The sequence below is a fragment of the Athene cunicularia genome (genome assembly GCF_003259725.1).
Source record: "Athene cunicularia isolate RWA chromosome 1 unlocalized genomic scaffold, athCun1 chr1_part1, whole genome shotgun sequence".
In the NCBI taxonomy this organism is placed as follows: Eukaryota; Metazoa; Chordata; class Aves; order Strigiformes; family Strigidae; genus Athene; species Athene cunicularia.
Genome location: NW_020799091.1, coordinates 2,978,246 through 2,997,214, shown reverse-complemented (window position 1 = coordinate 2,997,214; position 18,969 = coordinate 2,978,246). Strand labels below are relative to the sequence as shown.

At 49.5% G+C, this 18,969-nt stretch overlaps 1 protein-coding gene across 2 annotated transcripts in view; it reads left to right on the top strand.

Moving 5' to 3' along the window:
* Window positions 1-18,969, top strand: part of GAB2 (GRB2 associated binding protein 2) — a 43,071-nt gene that overhangs the window by 11,287 nt on the left and 12,815 nt on the right. For both annotated transcript variants that reach the window (XR_003397632.1, XM_026840952.1), the window contains exons 2-5: window positions 12,024-12,264; window positions 15,877-16,463; window positions 17,458-17,552; window positions 18,302-18,584. Coding sequence is in view for 1 of the 2 variants with exons in the window: in XM_026840952.1 (XP_026696753.1) it covers window positions 12,024-12,264; window positions 15,877-16,463; window positions 17,458-17,552; window positions 18,302-18,584 (1,206 nt within the window). In the remaining variant the exon portion in view is untranslated. The remainder of the gene's footprint in view (window positions 1-12,023; window positions 12,265-15,876; window positions 16,464-17,457; window positions 17,553-18,301; window positions 18,585-18,969) is intronic.

The following is an 18,969-nucleotide window of genomic DNA, read 5'->3' as shown; positions in this document are numbered from 1 at the left end:
AGGTTTACAAATGATGAAGCGAGACACAAATCAGTTTTCCCTGCGGGTGCGTTGCTGCATGAGTGATCGCTGTGAAGTTCTCAGCTGTCTCTAAAGCGTTTGGAGATCGAAAACTGGAGTAGGCTGGTTTCTGGTCGTCTGGTGCTGGTAATTCCTGCATTCCTGTGGTTGTAGCCAAAATCCATTATATCATAGCTTATTCCTCCCAGCATCTGCGGAGACAAATGGATCCAATGCACTGCGTATTTGTTACAAACCACTTTTCATCCCATGGGTGAAGGACTCTGTGATAGTGATGGGAGGGGCACCACGTGTTGGATCTCATCCAGATCTGTTTCGACAGCCAAATACATGAAGTTCGGACATAGGTCATCTAGGTAGTTAAAAAATAAATAAATAAATAAACCCCATTCCTGTGAGAAAGGAAGAGTTCTCGGAAGTGGTACGTATGGAGTCTGAGCAAACTGATGCTGGGGGAACACTGCCCTTGCAGTGAGCAGAGCAGGTGACAAGCCCATCACAATCTCCATGTCAGAGGTGGTAAAAATTCAGCGTGGCTGTTTTCTCTCTCACTGGAATCCATTTCATTCGCTTTCAGCATCGCTTTCGAGTCACACCTTTTCATTCTGAATTTGAATGAATTTCAGAAAAAAATCAACAGTTTTGCTCAGAATTGTGCTTTCACATCCAAAAAGCACGTGAAGATGATCTTTGGTTGAAGAATGGCAATCCACCCCCCGAAAAAAAATCCACTCTGATGAGAATGAATTGAAACACCTTGACCTTCTCCCTTTTTACTTAAAATTCACTTTTATCCTCTAAAGGTTTCTTGTAATTTCTGGCTGCAAGCAATCCCTTGGCAAGCTCCTATTTTGATTAAATGGTGCTTTCCAGCTGGAGGAAGTCAGAATATTTTCAACTGGCCCTAAGCCAAGCGCAAAGCACGGGCGATGCACCGGGCAAGGAGATGTGGATTTTGGTCTGGGTGCTGGTACCATCTGTGGTGTGTGCAAGGATGGGCACAGCTGCAAGGGCGATAATGTAATCTGGCTCCTCAGGGTTTTAAGGGTGGGCTCACCATCCTTTGTGAGCTGTGTTTGAGTGAGGAAGAGGAAGGCGAAGAGCTGCTGAATAAGCCCATGGGATGGTTCACAACCTATGAGGGAGCATCAGGGGAGAGAGGATTTGCTCAGGTCTTCGGATGCTGGAGAATGTTTTATTCCTGAGTCAGGGGATGAGGAATGCCAAAAATCCAAAAATATTACCCTCATGAAACTGTGATAAATCTTCCTTGCCCAAGTCTCCTGAGGACCAAGCTCTATATTACACTCCGTTGCCCCACTAAAACCAGCTCTGCTGCTGCTGTGTGTTAAAAATAACCACAAAACCAGCCCATGCTTTAGTGCACAAGGTTCAAACAGCAACATCCATGCTGGGATCTTGCCTCTCTGCTCAGTGCAGAAATACCCAGTGGGGAGAGATTTACTTGTCTGTGACCAGACGTGACAGGAGATGGAGGGTGTCCAGGTGCAAGCGGTCGTGCACAGAGATAAGACATGCAGGAGCGTAACGTGGAGCTGAACTGATGGCGACCGAAGTCCAGCAGGATGTTAGACCCAGCAGGACTCAGGACTCCAGCCAACCCTGCATATCCTTTAACCACCTTCAGCTCTTCCTTGGGATGGTCCCGGAGGGGTACAAGCTATGTTGGACAGAGGATGGGGACAGGATTGGGGCTGACCCTAACCAAAAAGCGCTGGCGGGAGAGGCTGCCAGCCCCACATTTCCGAGCGCAAATACCACGCTAACGTATTGCTGTGCTGCTTTCAACCCACGCCAGTTCTTGCCTTTGGCACAAGCCGCACTCCCCAGTCCCTGCCAAACCAGTACAGATGTTTTAACACCCACCGGAGCCCAGATAATTACAAACAGAACTGAGAGACTGGTTGGGGCTGTTTTCTTTTCATTGCCTGAACTTCCAGTCGTTCTCAAGCGAGACACCTCCCACTTTCTGACATTGCTTTCAAAGACATTTTTGTGGGCCGCATTGCTACTACTCATTTTATTAGGGGAACACGGAGAAGCCCCAACCGGGATGAGGATCGCACAATGTCCGCTGATGTAACGGTGACCGCAGAGTGAAACAAGTGCAGGGAAGATGAGTGGAGCAGCTGGGAAAACATTTTCATGGGAAATTAAAGCTGGTTTCTAACCAGTAGTTTTCCAGCCATGGCATGGCAAATCTCAGCTCATTTTCAAAAAGGTTTGGGGAGTATTTTCATGCGACAAAACCATGTGATCAGCTAGTAGGCACTGGCCAGAGGATGCTGCAGGTCCTTCCCGTCTCAGATCCTCATGGGAGACAGCACCCATTGTGGCAAGCTTGTGAGCAAAGCAGATGAGATGAAGGAAGGAGCAGAATGTCCAATTTTAATGGAGAGAAGCCAGCAGCAAACCCCTTCTTCCTGCTCTGTGCTTGTACAACCCTAAGATACAGGAGTCTGGCCCATGATCAGGAGCTGCGTCTCCTCAGGACGTTTTCAAATAACGCGGTTTGAGTTTAACAGATGAGAACTGATTTAGCATCAATGAAACCTCTTGTCATATGTTTCTCTCCTGGGGCCACTTAGAAAGTATCCGTGAGGAGAAGGACCAAGAAAGCGAGGACTTTTAGACTGGATATTAGGAAGCATTTTTTTCCATCAGGGGTTGTTGGGCGTTGGAATGGGCTGCCCAGGGAGGTGGTGGAGTCGCCATCCCTGGAGGGGTTGAAGAGTCGGGCTGACCCAGCGCTGAGGGATCTGGTGGAGTTGGGAACTGTCAGTGTGATGTCAGTGGTTGGGCTGGATGATCTTCAAGGTCTTTTCCAACCCAGACAATTCTGTGATTCTGTGAAAGCCTCCTCAGGCTTCACATCTATGTGAACCTCCTATCTACTCACACCTTTTCCATCAGGATGCTTTGAAGTCTTCCTGGACATGCAAATTCATTTTGTCCCTGTGTTCGTTATCACAGCTGTTAACTGGTTGAGTGGAAGATGACTGGCACAAGCCCACCAACCCTGGTGGGCTCAAGCTGTCCTCATGGCTCTCCCCTCAATTCCTGCTGTGAAATTCCTCATTCACCATGCCCAGTCATGAAGATTTTCAACCAACATTATTCCAGTTCGTTTCCGGTTGCTGTGGAGACCAATCTAAATGAAACTCTAGTATTTTGAAAGAGAATATGATTCTAAGTCATTTGCGATGCAAGGTCCCATGCTAATAGCATTAGCATATTATTTGATTATGTCGATGTGTAGGGAATAAATTCCAAGTCCTTTTGCCATCATTGCGTCTTAAAAGAAGAGGAGGAGAAAAACCTCCAGGTTTTTGCTGATACTGAAGACCTTTACTGCAGGTGATTCCTGAATGCATAAAGCTTTGGGGGTCACGGGCATTTTTAACCTTGGGGCAATGAGAATAGCTCCCTGGAAGGGACCTTTTCTTTCTCTGATTCCGCTAAGCACTGTTAATAGCCTGCCTAATGGGCAGGACTCAGGTTTTTAATGATGTGTAGAGAAATCCGGGATGGCTTTTTGAGCTGTTTGCATTTTTGCTGAAGCGCTGGTGTGGCAGGGCCCGGCTAGAGAGTGGCTGTGCAAGGTGCAACCCTCCCATCACTTGCAGAGATTTTTCTTTTTCCATTTTACACTCAACATTTAAGGAATGGTTTCACCTTGAGGGCTTCTTTAGATGATTCTAATATGTGGACAGAGTACGCCCATACTCCTAAATGAAAAAAATTGCACGGAAAACCTTTGCAGAGAGGCTTGTTTTAAGAGTAAAGGCTGCAAAGATGGAAAAGAGAGAGCTGAGCTTCAAACAAGAAAAAAACCCAAGCCAAACTATTTTATTTTTCTGAGTCTCCATCCCTAAGGGAATGTTTTGATCTTGCCCCGTACTGGGCACTGGTGAGGCCGCCCCTCGATTCCTGAATTCGGTTTTGGGCCCCTCACCACAAAAAGGCCATTGAATGACTCGAGCATGGCCAGAGAAGGGCAACGGAGCTGGGGCAGGGTCTGGAGCACAGGTCTGCTGGGGAGCGGCTGGGGGAACTGGGGGGGGTTCAGTCTGGAGAAGAGGAGGCTGAGGGGAGACCTCATCACCCTCTACAGCTCCCTGCCAGGAGGGTGCAGAGAGCTGGAGATGAGCCTCTTGAACCAAGTAACAAGCGATAAGAGGTAATGGGCTCAAGTTGCACCAGGGAAGGTTTAGACTATGTATCAGGAAGGATTTCTTTGCAGAAGGGGCTGTTGGGTGTTGGAATGGGCTGCCCAGGGAGGTGGTGGAGTCCCCATCCCTGGAGGGGTTGAAGAGTTGGGTCGACATAGCGCTGAGGGATCTGGTGGTGTTGGGAACTGTCAGTGCTGGGTTAACGGTTGGGCTGGATGATCTTCAAGGTCCTTTCCAACCTAGATGATTCTGTGATTCTGTTTTCTGGGGATGAACTGACCCTTGCTCACACTGACCGCTGGGCCTGTTCAGGATGCGGTATTGTATCCATGAGAGTTAATGACTTCTTACATCTCTTCTTTCAGCTTTTGCTGTCACTGTGGCTGATATTGCCCATCTGAGCATGCCAGGCTCACCTGAAAAATCTGGGGCTCTACCACAATCCCCGTTCCCATCTTCCCCTCTACCCCTTGTGCAAGACCCACCTCCCTTTGCTTTGAACCCATCAGCTAAAATACTGCCTGGGGAACAAAAAATGACATTAGTCCCAGGTAGAGAGGAAAACTGGGCCCAACTCCTGCAGTTTGGTCCCATGAAGGGGTACAAATGCACCCATGAAGAAGGGGACTCTGAGAGGAGAAATTTGAGGATTCTCTCCATTCCCCATCACTGCCTTGCTGAGTGATGGGGAAACAGACCCTTAACAGCTCTGCCGTTTTATTGACTCCCCAGCAAACTGGGAGTTATAATGTTTCCCCCCCAAGGTAAGGAGAGATCGAAATAAATTACTTCTGTAAAGAGACAGCAATGGCAGTTCTTCTATAATATGAAGTGCAAATATTTGGGCCTTTCGTGCACTCCCTTGAATAGAAATGGTACATTGAATACAAATGGTACAATCATGCATAAGTAAAATGGGTTCACATTTCCTCCTAGCAAAAGTTTTCCTTTACTCTCCTAGAGCATTAAAGACCTACGCTCCCGTCGCCATAAAAAGGGCTATAAAATTTAAAGCAATCCGTTAAGAAGCCCTGGCTGGGATTAGGCTGGAATTCATCTTTTCTCCTTTTCTATCCCTGCTAAGTGAGGCGTGCACCCGTGTTTGCTCACGCAAGGAAAGGCCTCCACATACTGCTCGCAGTGAACAATAAGGAGGATGAGAAGAAACTTGGTCAGGACCTAAAAGCAAGTTTTGCGTAGGCTAGGGGGTGCAAAGTTAACGGTGCAGCAGCTTCTGGGCTTTCGCTCTGCTCTTTGACAGCATGTTGGACCATGGCACCGGGTGATACTGCATTGGCATGATGTCCAGCGGAAAGCCCAGTTAGGAAATGCCGAAAGAGCTAATCATTATCATCATCATCATCATCAATAATAATAACCAATGCGATCCTCCAAAACAGGATGTCAGACCTTCATTTCACACAGTGAGAAAGCTGGTTTGGTGCTGGGCTGTCATGAGGCTGCCTCTGGAAGGGGAAAAACTTTTTCTCGTATAAATGTGTCATCTCTTTTGATAGCTCTTATCTTTCAAAATCTTCATCCCTGTCCTTCAGCACTGGGCTCCACAGACTGCTCATAGCTCCAGCCAGATTTGCTAAGGATGCCCCTGGCATCTGCAGGAATCGCATATGCCATACACAGACAAAAAGGAGGTAATTCTGCACATCCCCATTGCCTTGCTTTTGCTACCTTAGCCCTATGCTGAAAAAGGCAAAAATACCCTCCTTGAGACCACTTTGTGTTTTATACAGTTACAGCCCACCATCTTTGCCCTTTCCCTCTGTTCCAGCCTTTTTTTTTTCCCATTTAATCCCTCATCAAATTGGTTTTGCAATGTCAGAGACAATGATTCATGAAACAGAGGGTTGGAGACGAGGTTAGTTCTGTGGAGCAAATGAAGCCTATCCCAGCCCACGCTGCTGCCCTGGGATTGTCCTTCATCCCCAGCTGTAGGTCATTGTCCCACTCCAGGGCTCGGAGATAAGGCTGTCCCAGGTGGGATGTTCAAGGCTGTGTGTAAGCCAGGGCTGCAAGCATCCACGTTCATCTGCTTTTATCTCCAGCACTGAAGCCCTTATAACAAAAATAAATAGGTGCACACTGGGCACCCCCATCTGGCCAAATAGGCCTCCAAATATTGACTCGAAAGGTTGGGCTCCACAATCGACCAGCTGAGTTGCTCTTTAAAGGGTAGCTGCCATGTGCTGCTATGATACAGAGCTGGGTCACTGCCACCCAGGGGTGTTTCCCAGGGCAGGGATGGGATTTTGGGCACAGCCTCATCTCACAGAAGCAAGCCTGTGTTCTCCAGGGAGAAGCATCGCACGGTTTCTATTACAGCATCTCTCTCTTCTGCCCCTTTGTCCTTCAAAGAATTGATTGCTGTTAAAATAACTGAGATATATAATGCTTTGAGGTCAGGATGATCTGACTTGGCTCCTTTCCCTCTCTTCTTGCTCCCTCACTCTCCAGCACTGTGATTTTTTCCCCCCAGTTCCCATGCTTCTCCAAGGCAAATGCTCCTATGTTACCACTATTTTTTTAGTCATTTCATACAAATTCAAGCAGAACACTGACACTAATGGGCAGAAAGATGCTATTTACTGCTGCTCATCTTCATCTCACTGTCTCTCCCATCAACTCTTTCTCACCTAATTCTTCCCATCCTGTGGTAGATGCTTAAATAATTGGGCTATTTCACTGCTGTCGGTAGAGGAGACCTAAGGGCTTAATCTAAGTATCATTTAGATGGCTGAAACTGGGCAAGAGAAACCATGCCCTTAGCCCTCTGTGCAGCAGATCCCAGTCCATGAAGCGGTGATGCTCCTGCTTTCCCTTGGCCAGTCCTGACCGGTTTCTCAAAGCGAATGAGAATAAACAGCAGAAACTAGAAAGGAAAAGCTCAAAAGCCCAATGTCACTTTTGTCCCCACCCTTCAGCTCCCCTACAGTGGAGGATGCAGCTGTGCCACATCCTCACTTTTGGGGAGCTCCACTCCACCTGCTTGGCACCCAGAATTTGGGCAATACAAGGGTACCTGTGTCCTCACGCATGACTGGCCACGCTGATGGAAACCGGAGAGGGGAAATTATCCAAATCAGACACCTTTTCCCACTAATCTGCCAGAGGAAACCTTTAGTGGGCAACCTGCCAGGGCGGCCTCAGACTGACAACAGCTTTTCCAAATGTCATCCAACTCGGAGGAGATAGGGAAAGCTTGGTAAATAAACGTTCCTCGGGTGCCATGCTCATCCCCATGGCATCCCAGGGCCTCCTGGCAGTGCAGTGACACAGTGACTCATCCATCGGACATGTTGTTTGTTCTCTCCCTGCCAGGAGAAGCACACAGAGGGCTTGTTTTGGTAGGGTTGTTTGTCTTTTTTTTAATTACTTTTCTGCATTTGTGCTCAAGGAGTGAGCTGGCAGTGAAAGCAGAGGTGAAGGCGGATTCCCATGTGAGAAGGTTCACCCTTTTTTTTTTTTTTTTTGCTAATAAATGATGGAGCTGCTCCAAAGAGTGGGGAAGATGATAGCACATGAGCATGCTCTGCCCCACACCCTCCTAGGGATTATTTCCAGTAGATTTCTACTATTTCCTCCTGAAAAAAATTCTCATCACCCATAAATGTTAACTGGCACAACGTCAGTGGGATGATCCAAGGCATTCTGTGGCCTCATTTGCCAGGGCAGATCTGAGGAGCCCTTACCTGCAAGGCCCCCTGGACCAGCTCGCCCTTGTGTGATGCCAGCATGGTGTGGACATCATAAGGAATTTCGTGCTGCTCCAGGATGCCAAGCAAACCTCTCACCTTTGCTGTGACCTTCAATGAGAGCACAGGAATTTAGCTACACCCAAAAATCATCTCCTTCCCAGGGGCATCAAGGCCATGGGATACAGGGAGTTGTAGTCCCAGCCTCGGTCTTCAGGCAGGGAAAGCTGACGTCGCAGGTCCAGTGAAAAAGACCATTCTGAGCAACATTTTCCGAAGGAGGCTGAGTAATTATTTTGCTCAGATAAGCCCAGGAACATTGTGTGAAGCTATATGCACACAGCAATAGTTGAGAGTTCTGAGCAAGGGAATTCAGAGCTGTCAGCAAGGAGGGAAATACCACTTCAGGGGATTGAAAACATTCATAAAAAATTCCTGGATCCCAGCCTAGTCCGTCCCATTGCCGGCCATGCTCGCAGTTGTGTATTTTTGCTTCAGGGATGGATTCACAAGAAGGGTTTTTTTTTCCCCCTGTGCTGCAACACATGGCTGAAAAAGCACATCTTAACCTGGAGTAGTGAGTGACAAGCTTTCGGCCAACAGAAGCCCACCTGGCACCATGGGGTTTTGCAGGGCTGTCCTGGCTCGTCCCTGTCAAGCCTCTGGCTCTCTTCCTGACAGGGACCAGCACAACAACTGTAGCACAAGCCCAGCAAGATGTATACATCCAAGCTGTTCTGCTGACATCGAATTTTAAGTTGTGGGTGTCCCAACGCTGCTTTTTCCAGATCATGAGACTCAAATTCCCCAAACTTGGAGGACAACCGGCCAGGAAACATGGGGTTGAGATGACACTTCCCACATGGCCCACTACGTAACCTTAACTCTGCCCCCTTGGGAATGGCAATAGGAACTGGAACAGGATCTTATCCCTCCTTGGCTGTATTGGATACATTCCCTCAACATAAACTCAAGGTCTCAATGCAAAGCCACGGAATCTGAAAGCTATGTCTATGCTGTTCAATAAAGGAGGGCCAAGGGTTTATCCGTGCCCACAAGGCAGATGGCCATGAGGGATGGAGAAGCATCATTCTTTTTGGCTCATGGTCAGATTGAGTTGAGCATCTTTGGTCACGATACAGGTGGGGCCAATGCCTGAAGGCATCCAGATGGGACCCCCTGGAGTTTATTTACTAAGTGCCCACATGGACATGGGAAAGGAGTGTTGGTCCTCTTCACTTGGGAGCTGGAGATTGCAGCATGGCAAGTTGAAATGGCTTTGGGACCTCTGGCTCTTAGTTCACCGTATATGCTTTATCCTCATGGAGCCTTCTCTCCATTTCATGCCAACGTGACAGCACAAATGTCTTGACTTTTCCCTTTAGCATGTACTAGTCATCAAATACTCTTTTTCTACCTTGATTTCCTTTACTGCCTCCTTTTCTGCCCTCCAGCACGACCCATTGTCAGCGTGTGACCTGGGCACATGAGTTGCCCTTTTTTTCTAACACAAAAAAACCCCCACAACACAAAAAATACAGAGCAATCTTGGCAGTCCCCTTCTGCAGCCACAGGATTTATCTTCCCAGCCCTTACGATACCCTCCCAGCCCCATGAAGCAATCCATCTCTCACCTGCTATTATGGAGTTCATCTCACAGAACTAATGGAGTATGAGAGTCCTGAATTGGCTCCCGCTAATGCTCTCAGTGGCCGGGTCGCTGTGGGAAGCGAGCTGGGAATTAATTTTGAAAATCAATGCGGACGCCGATAGAGCAGCTTCCCCCAGGGAAGGGACGTGCTTTTACCGGGCATTGCCTCCTGCTCCCCTTTGGCCCCCGTCTTCTTTTATGTGGTCGAAGTAACTGCGGAATAATTCATCCTGCTTTCAATGAGCTCGTCTTTTGTGCTATGCTCTCCGGTTTCCCCAAATCAGAACGATTTGGGGGAAAAGATTAAGGTCCCCTGGCAGTGCGGGATTTACTGGGCTCCTCAGAATGTTGTGATCTGAGTTTGCTGTGCCCTGGAGTGATGCTGGGGACCATGTCCTCTGTGCAGCCCCATTTCTTCCCTTAGGCTGTGTTGGCACAAATAATTCAGTGTAATTTCTAACTTCCAGGTATATTCTGGCCTGCCATGGCTTTTCCATGCAATGGCAAGTGCAGACCCTACAAGTGTAGTGTTGGAGGACTGCTCAGGGCAGAGGGACCCCAACCCAGCACAGCTCACCATTGTCCCCAGAGGCGACCTTCATGCTGGGATGGGGACACAACACCTGCCACCACCCTTGGGAGAGTCTTGGCCAAAGCCCAGTGTCATGGGCAATTCCTGGCCATGATTCAGGAGGAGCAAGACCCAAGGGGCTGTTCCTGAGAGGTACTTTGGGTGCAGCCCCCCCTGGTTTTGATAGCAACGTGGGTATGAGCTCTACCACACTGGTTGACCTCAAAGCACTTGATCTGGGACTAAGATCTGGGACTCGCAGAGCTCTCAAGACTCCTTTTCCAACAGGGATCAGTCTGCACTGCTACAGAATAAATATTTAATAAGAATGAGGGTCAAGGCACTGTTTTGCCCAAGGACACTGACATGGCCATTTACTCCCATGAAAAGCACCAAGGGATCTTTAATGCCCATGCAAAGAAGACAGGAATCTGAGTTTTAAGCTCTCATCCCCCACCATTAATGTCAATGTTAAATATTGATTCTTTCTGTGTTTAGCACAAACCAAACAACAGAGTCGAGCCACGCTCTTTGGCTTTTATTAATGTACTGTTTCTGCATCGGGTGAAGTTTGCAGTAACGCGAGGAAAAAAATGTAGCAGCAGTGAACAAGCGGCAGGCAGATCGATTTTGTATCTTGACACAATTCAGAAGTCGGTGAAAAATCACCCCGTGTGGAGCATCTCCTTGTTCAAGCCATGACATCCATTTTTCAGAGAACTCATTTCTCTGCAGTGCAAGAGTCAGGCCCAAAATTTCTAGTAGGATCTGGGATTTGAGGGAGGGAAGGAATGGAAAAAAGAGGTTGGAAATCGGTAAAATCCCCCTCATCCTCATGGCAGAGCAGGTTCTTTTATGGGTGTCTGAAGTCAAATTTGAAGAGCGGGTGGACATTATGTTGGAGGAAACCTGGGAGCAATCCCTAAATCGATGGTGGCAGAAAATGTGTGGATTTACTCAGGAAAGATGGCCCTTTTATTCGTGTTTGGGATTTTTTCTGCATTTTGCATCAGCACCAAATAAATCACATCTATAAAGGATGACTTCAGTGAACCATGATGAGTGTTTTTCACATGCCAGGAGTGCACGCATCGCAGGGAGACCATGCGTGGACTTCTGCAGCCAGAGATGGATCAGCTGTCCCAAAATATTCTGCAGCTTGTGGGTTTTCTGGGGCTTTGGTTGTAGATTTTTTTTGTAATGGGGTGTTACATCTTGGCTATAAAAATTCATCCTTGGTTTAAATTAATTTAATATTTTAAAGTGTATTTCTCCTTGAGCAAGGGGAGACAGCACTAGGAGTCATGCCTTGGGTCTGCATCCCATTCTACTATCAGAAAACAGCAGGAGCTCTTTTGAGATCACAAAATTAACAGGGAATTGGGAATGTGGGAATATTTTTAATCTCTGCTGTCATTATGTCCATGCACATTCCCACCCCATGCCTCAGTTTACCCAGCTGTAAAATAACACTTATGCCCTTACACAGAGGGATGACATAAATCACCTCTCTAAGGCCCCTTACAAAGGTCTCTAAGACAGAAGCAGAAACTGTGATGTGAAAGCTCTTCTCTTTCTTTTCCTTTTTAACAACCCACTGAGCTGCCCATGAATTGGGCTGACATCCCCCAGACATCCCTGTAAGCCACTAAGCATGTGATAGAATATGATAAATTATTTATTTCCCTACATGGTACCTGTAGTTGGATGTGCTCCAAATAGAAGAGCAGGCTGCTGAGTGCATCACTCGGAGGCCAATAAGCAAACCCCACCAAGCTCCATAAATGCCAGAGCATTTAAGAAAGGCAAATCCTGGGAACGCAGGCTGTGGGGTCGCTGTGCCCAGCTGATCACCGGTGTGTTTTTTCCCTTCACAGATACCCTGAGGAGCATCGCCTCCATGAACCATGCACCGCGGTCCTCCCCAGCAGAGCTCAGCAGCACCAGCCACCACCTGCTGCGAGAGCGCAAGTCCTCAGCACCGTCCCACTCCAGCCAGCCCACCCTTTTCACCTTTGACTCGCCTGCCAGCCACCTCCAGAGCACCCTGTCTGCCAGTGCCCCCCAGGACTACCTTTTCCTCCACCAGTGTATGAGCAGAAAGTCAGAAAACGCAAGGTATTGTGGACCGCATGGGAGGAAACTTTGGGGACAGCTGAGGGAGGGCTGGGGGTGAGCGGCTCAATCCCACCTCTATCCTTCAAGGTCTGCAAAACCCAGCTGGAGAAAACCCTGAGTGGTGGTATCCTCTCATTGTGGTTGGGAGGAGGAGGTCAGGGCAGCAACCTTGCAAGCTCCCATCTATCCTGGCTTTTGGGGTTGTATTAAAAAGTGGCTGAATGGCGAGACCCAGAGGGTGGTGATGGGGGACAAAAAGTCTAGGTGGAGGCCAGTCACTAGGGGTCAATACTGTGTTCAGTCCTTTATAATTAATGATCTGGATGATGACACAGAGTGTACCCTCAGCCATTTCGCTGATGACACCAAGCTGGGAGGAGTGGCTGATATACCAGGTGGTCATGCTGATACGCCGGAGGAACCTCAACAGATGGGTGAAATGGGCCAGAAGGAACCTCCTGAAGTTCAACATGGAGAAATGTAAAGTCCTGCACCTGGGCAGGAACAACCCCAAGCACCAATATGGGCTGAGGGTCACCCAGGTGGAAAGCAGATTGGCAGAAAAGGACCTGGGGGTCCTGGTGGACACCAAGGTGAACATGAGCCAGCAATGGGTCCTTGCAGCCAAAAAGGCAAACGGTATCCTGGCCTGCACTAGCCAAAGGATTGGCAGCAGATCAAGGGAGGTGATCCTTCCCCTCTACTCAGCACTGCTGAAGCCACACCTGGAGTGCTGGGTCCAGTGCTGGGCTCCCCAGTACAAGAGACATGGATATACTGGAGAGAGTGGAGCGAATGGCCACGAAGATGCTGAAGGGACTGGAGCATCTCTTCTATGATGAAAGGCTGACAGAGCTGGGACTGTTCAGCCTGGAGAACAGAAGGCTCAGGGGGATCTCATCAATGTATATAAATACCTGCAGGGAGGGTGCAAACCAGATGGAGTCAGGGTCTTGTCAGCAGTGCCCAGTGTCAGGAGCAGAGGCAACTGGCACAAACTGACACACAGGAGGGTCCCTCTGAGTATTAGGAGATACTTTTTCAATGTGAGAGTGCCTGAGCACTGGCACAGGTTGCCCAGAGAGGTTGTGGGGTCTCCATCCTTGGAGATATTCAGAAGCCATCTGGACATGGTACTGGGCTGCTGCCTCTGGGTGGCCTTGCTTGAGCCCAGGGATGTTGGACCAGATAACCTCTAGACACCCCTTCCAATCCGTGACCCTGCAAATGGGGCCCTAATTCCTGCTTTTAACTAAAAAAAAAAAAAAAACCAAAACAAACAAACAAACCAAAAAACAGAGGGATGGGCAGGGTTTGCACCACTCTGACTGTTCACCCCTGCTGGGCTTCGCGGCAGCCAGTGGCGCATGATGTGGTATTTCCGAGCGAGCGGCAGCTCTCCGCCTTAGAACCCAGCCGGTTGCCTTAAATAGCGAGGAGGTTTTTTTGGTGTAAAGAGTTTTGGCTCACAAGACAGGCGAGGAGGGAGGGAGGGAGGGAGAGGCAGTCGGAGCCCAGCTGGCGTGAGGTGAGAGCAGAGCCCAGGCTGCAGCCTCCGCTGGGCTTTCCTGCTGCAGCTGCCTTTCCCTACCCGAAAAACAACAACAGAAAAAGGCACAGAAAGATTAACTTCAGATGGAGTTAATGGAACACTGTTTAGAAAAAGGCCCTCTGACGCTCCAGCTGTGAGGATACCTAAAAGCCACCCTCTAAGACCCCAAGCGTGGCTGGGACCTGGAGGAGAAGGGAACAAGCACTGATGCTTTGGTGGGTAGAGACAAACTGGCCAGTGGCAGCTTCTAAAACTGGGTCAGAAATCATCACCCTGATCAATGCCCAGTGCATGGGGCCAGGCTGCAGGACTGCTGGGAGTCCCTCCCCTTTCAGCTGCAGAGCTCTTACTTTACTCATCCATAAAATGAGGGTAATAGTAGCTAATTGGTGGGCAACGCTGAATAATTAACCCATGAGATGTTTCAAGTCCTCGGCTGAAAGGACCCTGCCGGAGCCCAAACGTCTCCCAGGCAGATCGAGCTCCAAAGGTGGCAGGGATTCGTTTGTCATATCGCAGCATCACTTGTTTTTATCCCAAATAAGCCCTATTTCTGAGCGCCATCTCGTGCTGGCTCCATGAAACAGAGTCCCTGTTGTCCCTACAGAGCATCAGCCCCGCCAGAGCGGTGCCTACCAGCATCTCCCAGCTTTTCCCATAGGGCCGGCACTTCCCCAGGGATTTGCCACAACTGGAAACCTGCCGCATAACCGTTTCACCTTTTCCCAGCACAGGGATTGATACAGGGCAGGACTCTTCCACGGGGAGATGGTTAAATGGGGCTGGCTGGACCCTTCCTGGCTGCGAGCATGTGGTCCCCAAAAGCCTGACCTGTGCAGGGTTATACCTGTGCAAACAAAAACACCTAGCCCGGGGCTACCTCTCACCTTGTCCTGGTGCATATGCATTAGCTCTTCACAGTGGGATAACCCTTTTTCAGAGGTTTGCCATATTTTCTTCTCCCACAGTGCTTCAGCCAGCCCAGGGGAAGGTATAGTTATCACCTGCGCTTGGCTCTGACACACCTTGCCCTTGTGTCCCAGAGCTTCGGGAGTGAGGCTTGTGTTTTCCAAAGTCTTGCAGAATGGGGAGCTGCTTAGCAGTGGCAGGGGTTGAGGATAGGGGAGAGAAAAGTCCCAAGGGGCCAATTCAAGCATTCCCTGCCTCAAGAAAATGTCATCTGCTGGGGTTATGGGTGCAGAAAGCCAAGCCCACCGGGGTCATCATCTTCTGCAAAGTTGGAGTGTTGAAAGAAGAAGCAGTAGGAGGGACAAAACAGGAGATGAAACCCTTTGGAGGGAATTGGTGGAGGAGCGGTGGCTAATGAGTGGTTGTTAGAGGACCAAGGTCTCTGCAGTGCTCACCCTCCGTCCTGGCTAGTGTCCCCAGGCATGACCACAGTGCAAATCGAGGAATCATTAGGAAGGCATGAACCTAGTGACACCTTGGGGCACTCAAGGACTTTTATAAATCTGAATTCACCTCTGAGGTTCATTCTTCTTCCGCTGTGGATCAGGGCTGCAAACCCCAAATCCCAGCTGGGGACAGTCCTCACCTCCCCAGGGCTTGTCAGGCAGGGTGGTGGCATGGCTGGAGGCTTTGAAATAATCACCATCAAGGATTTTTCTGGTCCCTCTCAAACACATTTGCAAGGCACAAGTGAGAGTAATGCTCCCTCCTGAAATGTGGACAGGTGGCCAACGTGTGATGGTGATGCTGATGGGGTGGCTCTTTGCAGCCGTGTCTTCAGTCACTGCCACCTGGTGTGAAAATTACCCTTTTGGAGAAATTTATGTCCAGATAAAAGGCTCGTTCTTGCCCAACGAGCCCATAGCCCTATCATGGAGCTGGATGCATGTACCTCCCACTGGGACAGAGGCATTTTGAAAGTGTTTCAGGATAAAATGGGTTGTGGGCATGTTAGGAGGGGTCTGAGATGTTCCCATTGCCCTGGGGTTGGGCAATGAGTGTTGGGAAGGTGACAAACAAGGGGAGCAGAGCTTAGTGCACCCATGACTGGCTGTCCCCCCATCTCAGCCCTTTCTCTCCTTTCTCTGCAGGAGCGCCAGCTTCTCCCAAGCCACGAGGTCCACCTTCTTCATGCGGAGTGACACAGCAGTCCAGAAGCTCTCACAAGGCAACGGCCACTGCATGAATGGGGTTGGTGGGCAGCTCCATGGCTTTTACAGCTTGCCAAAACCCAGCAGGCACAACTCAGAGTTCAGGGACAGTGCGTATGACCTCCCACGCGCCTTCGGTTCCTACACCCACCCCAAGTCGAGCCTCACCAGCTCCGAAACAGATAACGAGGAGGTCTACACCTACAAGACTCCCAACAACACTCTATGCAAGGAGTTTGGGGAGCTCTCCACGGACTCCTATGACATCCCTGCCACCCCACTCTCCGTCTACCAGATCCCCAGGACATTTACACTGGACAAGAACCACAATGCTCTGGCTGTGGCTGCCAGCGACTCACCTGCTGCACCACCCCCGCGGCCCCCAAAACCTGGGCAGACAGAGCAGCGATGGGGCAGCCCACCCCAGCGGCCCCAGCCTGGTGAAAGCTTAGGTCTGACCCCCATGGCAGCCACCATTCCCCGGAGAAACACACTGCCAGCGGTGGAGAACAGCAGGCTGCACCGAGGTGAATTTGGGGGTGGGGAGCGGGGGGTGGCTCTGACCTCTCTAGCAGCCTTGGAAGGGCAGGTCCCTTTGGGTTGCTGTAGGGGTGGGGTGGCTGTTGGTATCAACCACAGGGGTTGAACACAAAGAAGTTCTCCCTGATCAGGATCTGGCCCAAGCAAGGAGAGGCTGCTCAGCTAGCTCTTGTCTGTGTTGTGCCTTGATCCAAAACCCCAAACCTGCTTGCCCATGCAGCCCTTCACCAGATTTTGGTGATTTCAGCCATTTTTAGCTTTCTTTTACTTTAATTTGTAACCAGATTTATCAGAACATACTTCAGCCTGGAGCTGCCTTCGTTTTGCTGACCAGACAGGGACATAATTTTGCACATTTCCAAGGTCCAACATCCCCAGTGCAGCAGAACCGCCCTTCCCATTGGCCATGGATGGGCTGTGGATGAACGTGCCTTTTCCAAACCATAGCATGAGATAGTTGCAAAGTAACTTAGAAGAGGTGGCTGGAGAGAAAACATGCTGTAAATGATGCACACAGCTCCCTAAAATGCCTCTTCCGTCTCCTTCTACCTAAATACCAACATTTAGGCTGAGATCAGACCCATGCTGAGCAGCAGACAGACCAGTCTAGGAGCTTAGCACCCCATCCGCCCATACTGGAGGCTGCCAGCCCTTACATCTGCTGAGTGAGCTGCCCCTTAACACAGTTTTTTCATCATGATCTACCTTACCTGATGTCTTTACCCGTGGGATTTTGCAGCACTTTGACAGAACCTGGATAGGTCCGTGTAGCACGTGCAGTTGCGTTGACACATTAGAGAGATGCTAATCAGGAGGAAGTATAGCAGGGAGTCTGTGACAGGCTAAAACCCATGTCTTCCCACCAGCATCTCATTCACCAAGAACAGATGTTGCCCTCCCAGTGCCTGGATTTTGTTTTCAGGGGCCCCTTTTATTACCAGTTGTGCCGGGACACATTGTGCTTTCGTGGTTGTGTTGCAGCTTCTTCTTGCGAGACGTACGAATACCCCCAGCACGGGGGCAGCAGCGCTGTGCAGTCGGTGGAGTCGATGAACGACGGGTACCACTCCTACCTGGTGAGTTGGCCTTGGCATTGGCCACCACACTATAGGAACCATTTGCACCTTCTAGATTCAGAGGCAGGTTGGTTCCAGGTTGGACCTCACAGCCCAGTCCTTCAGAGCTAAATCAAGAAAGGTTTTATTACTGGTTTCAGTTAAAACCATAGCGGCCTGCAGGGTAGAGATGGAGGGACAACGACCTAATCCAGCACCACATGCAGAGCTTTGCTTTGGGTGCTTCCACAAGATACATTCTGTATATGATTCTGGAGCTTTGATCCAAAAAAAGCACCCAGAAGTTTGGCTTCTTCCTGAAAGCCTGGGATGCTGCTGAGCGGAATTTTGACATGTTGCCAGAACAGCCTCTTTTGTGCACTTTCTAAGACTTCCTGAGCTGGAAATGACATTAAAGCAGCCTTTCATACTGCATTTTAGTCATGGCCAGAACCCAGGGAAAAATTACTTTCCAGGTTAAGCATGCTTCTGCAGCTCATTCTGATCATGAGAAGACGGTCAAGTCTGGGGCGATTAAGACCTTTCCCTGAACTCAGATGTTGCAATGTCTTGGAAACTAGAGGTAGACCTTCTCAGTGCAAACTGCTGGCCAAGGAGGGGACAGACCGTCCCTTCCGTTTGTGCTGAGATTTTAGAGCTGGTCCCACCTCACGTGTGTGTTCAGTGGTGGTGAGATGAAAGGGTTTATAATGGGATGGGATTTAGCAGTGTCTTGATGGTCACAGCACATCCTCCCACTTGTCCCCCAGCAAGCCAAGGCAGCAGTGGCCCGCTCCCATAGCACCGACTCCGAGGACAACTACGTCCCCATGAACCCTGGTTCCTCACCCCTGATCCACACCGAGAAAGCCAACGACAATGCCCAAAATCTCTACATTCCTATGAGCCCTGGGCCGCATCACTTTGATCTGGTGGGATTGTCCTCAGCCACCGTCCCCGTGCATAAAGGAGGAGCCATGGCGCAGTGCCACAGACGGTTGAGTGAAATCCAGCCCCCACCAGTCAACCGCAATCTCAAACCTGACCGGAAAGGTAAGAACGTTTGTTTGTGAGCAAATCTGTCTAGGAACCTTCTATTCTCTTAACACCTCAGTCTACATCTGTCATTTTGTGCACACTTGATTGAGTTCTACGTGAGGTGTGCTTTGCTACCGCCAGCACAGCCAGATCTTCAGATCTTCCCCATTCCCTCCTCTTTCAGGAGGACTGTTGGTGCAAATGCAGCTTTCGTGGTGCTTGAACAGCCTATCTCAAAGCCTTCCTGGCCTTCACCAGAGATACATCACAGACAGGATCTCACCTCCTTTGCCTGCACCCCTCCTGCACTCCACCCCAGAATCTCTGTGTTGTATTCAGATGACCCAGATTTCTCCTACTGTTTCCTACTGGTTAGATCTAGACAGGTCTTCCCTCAGGA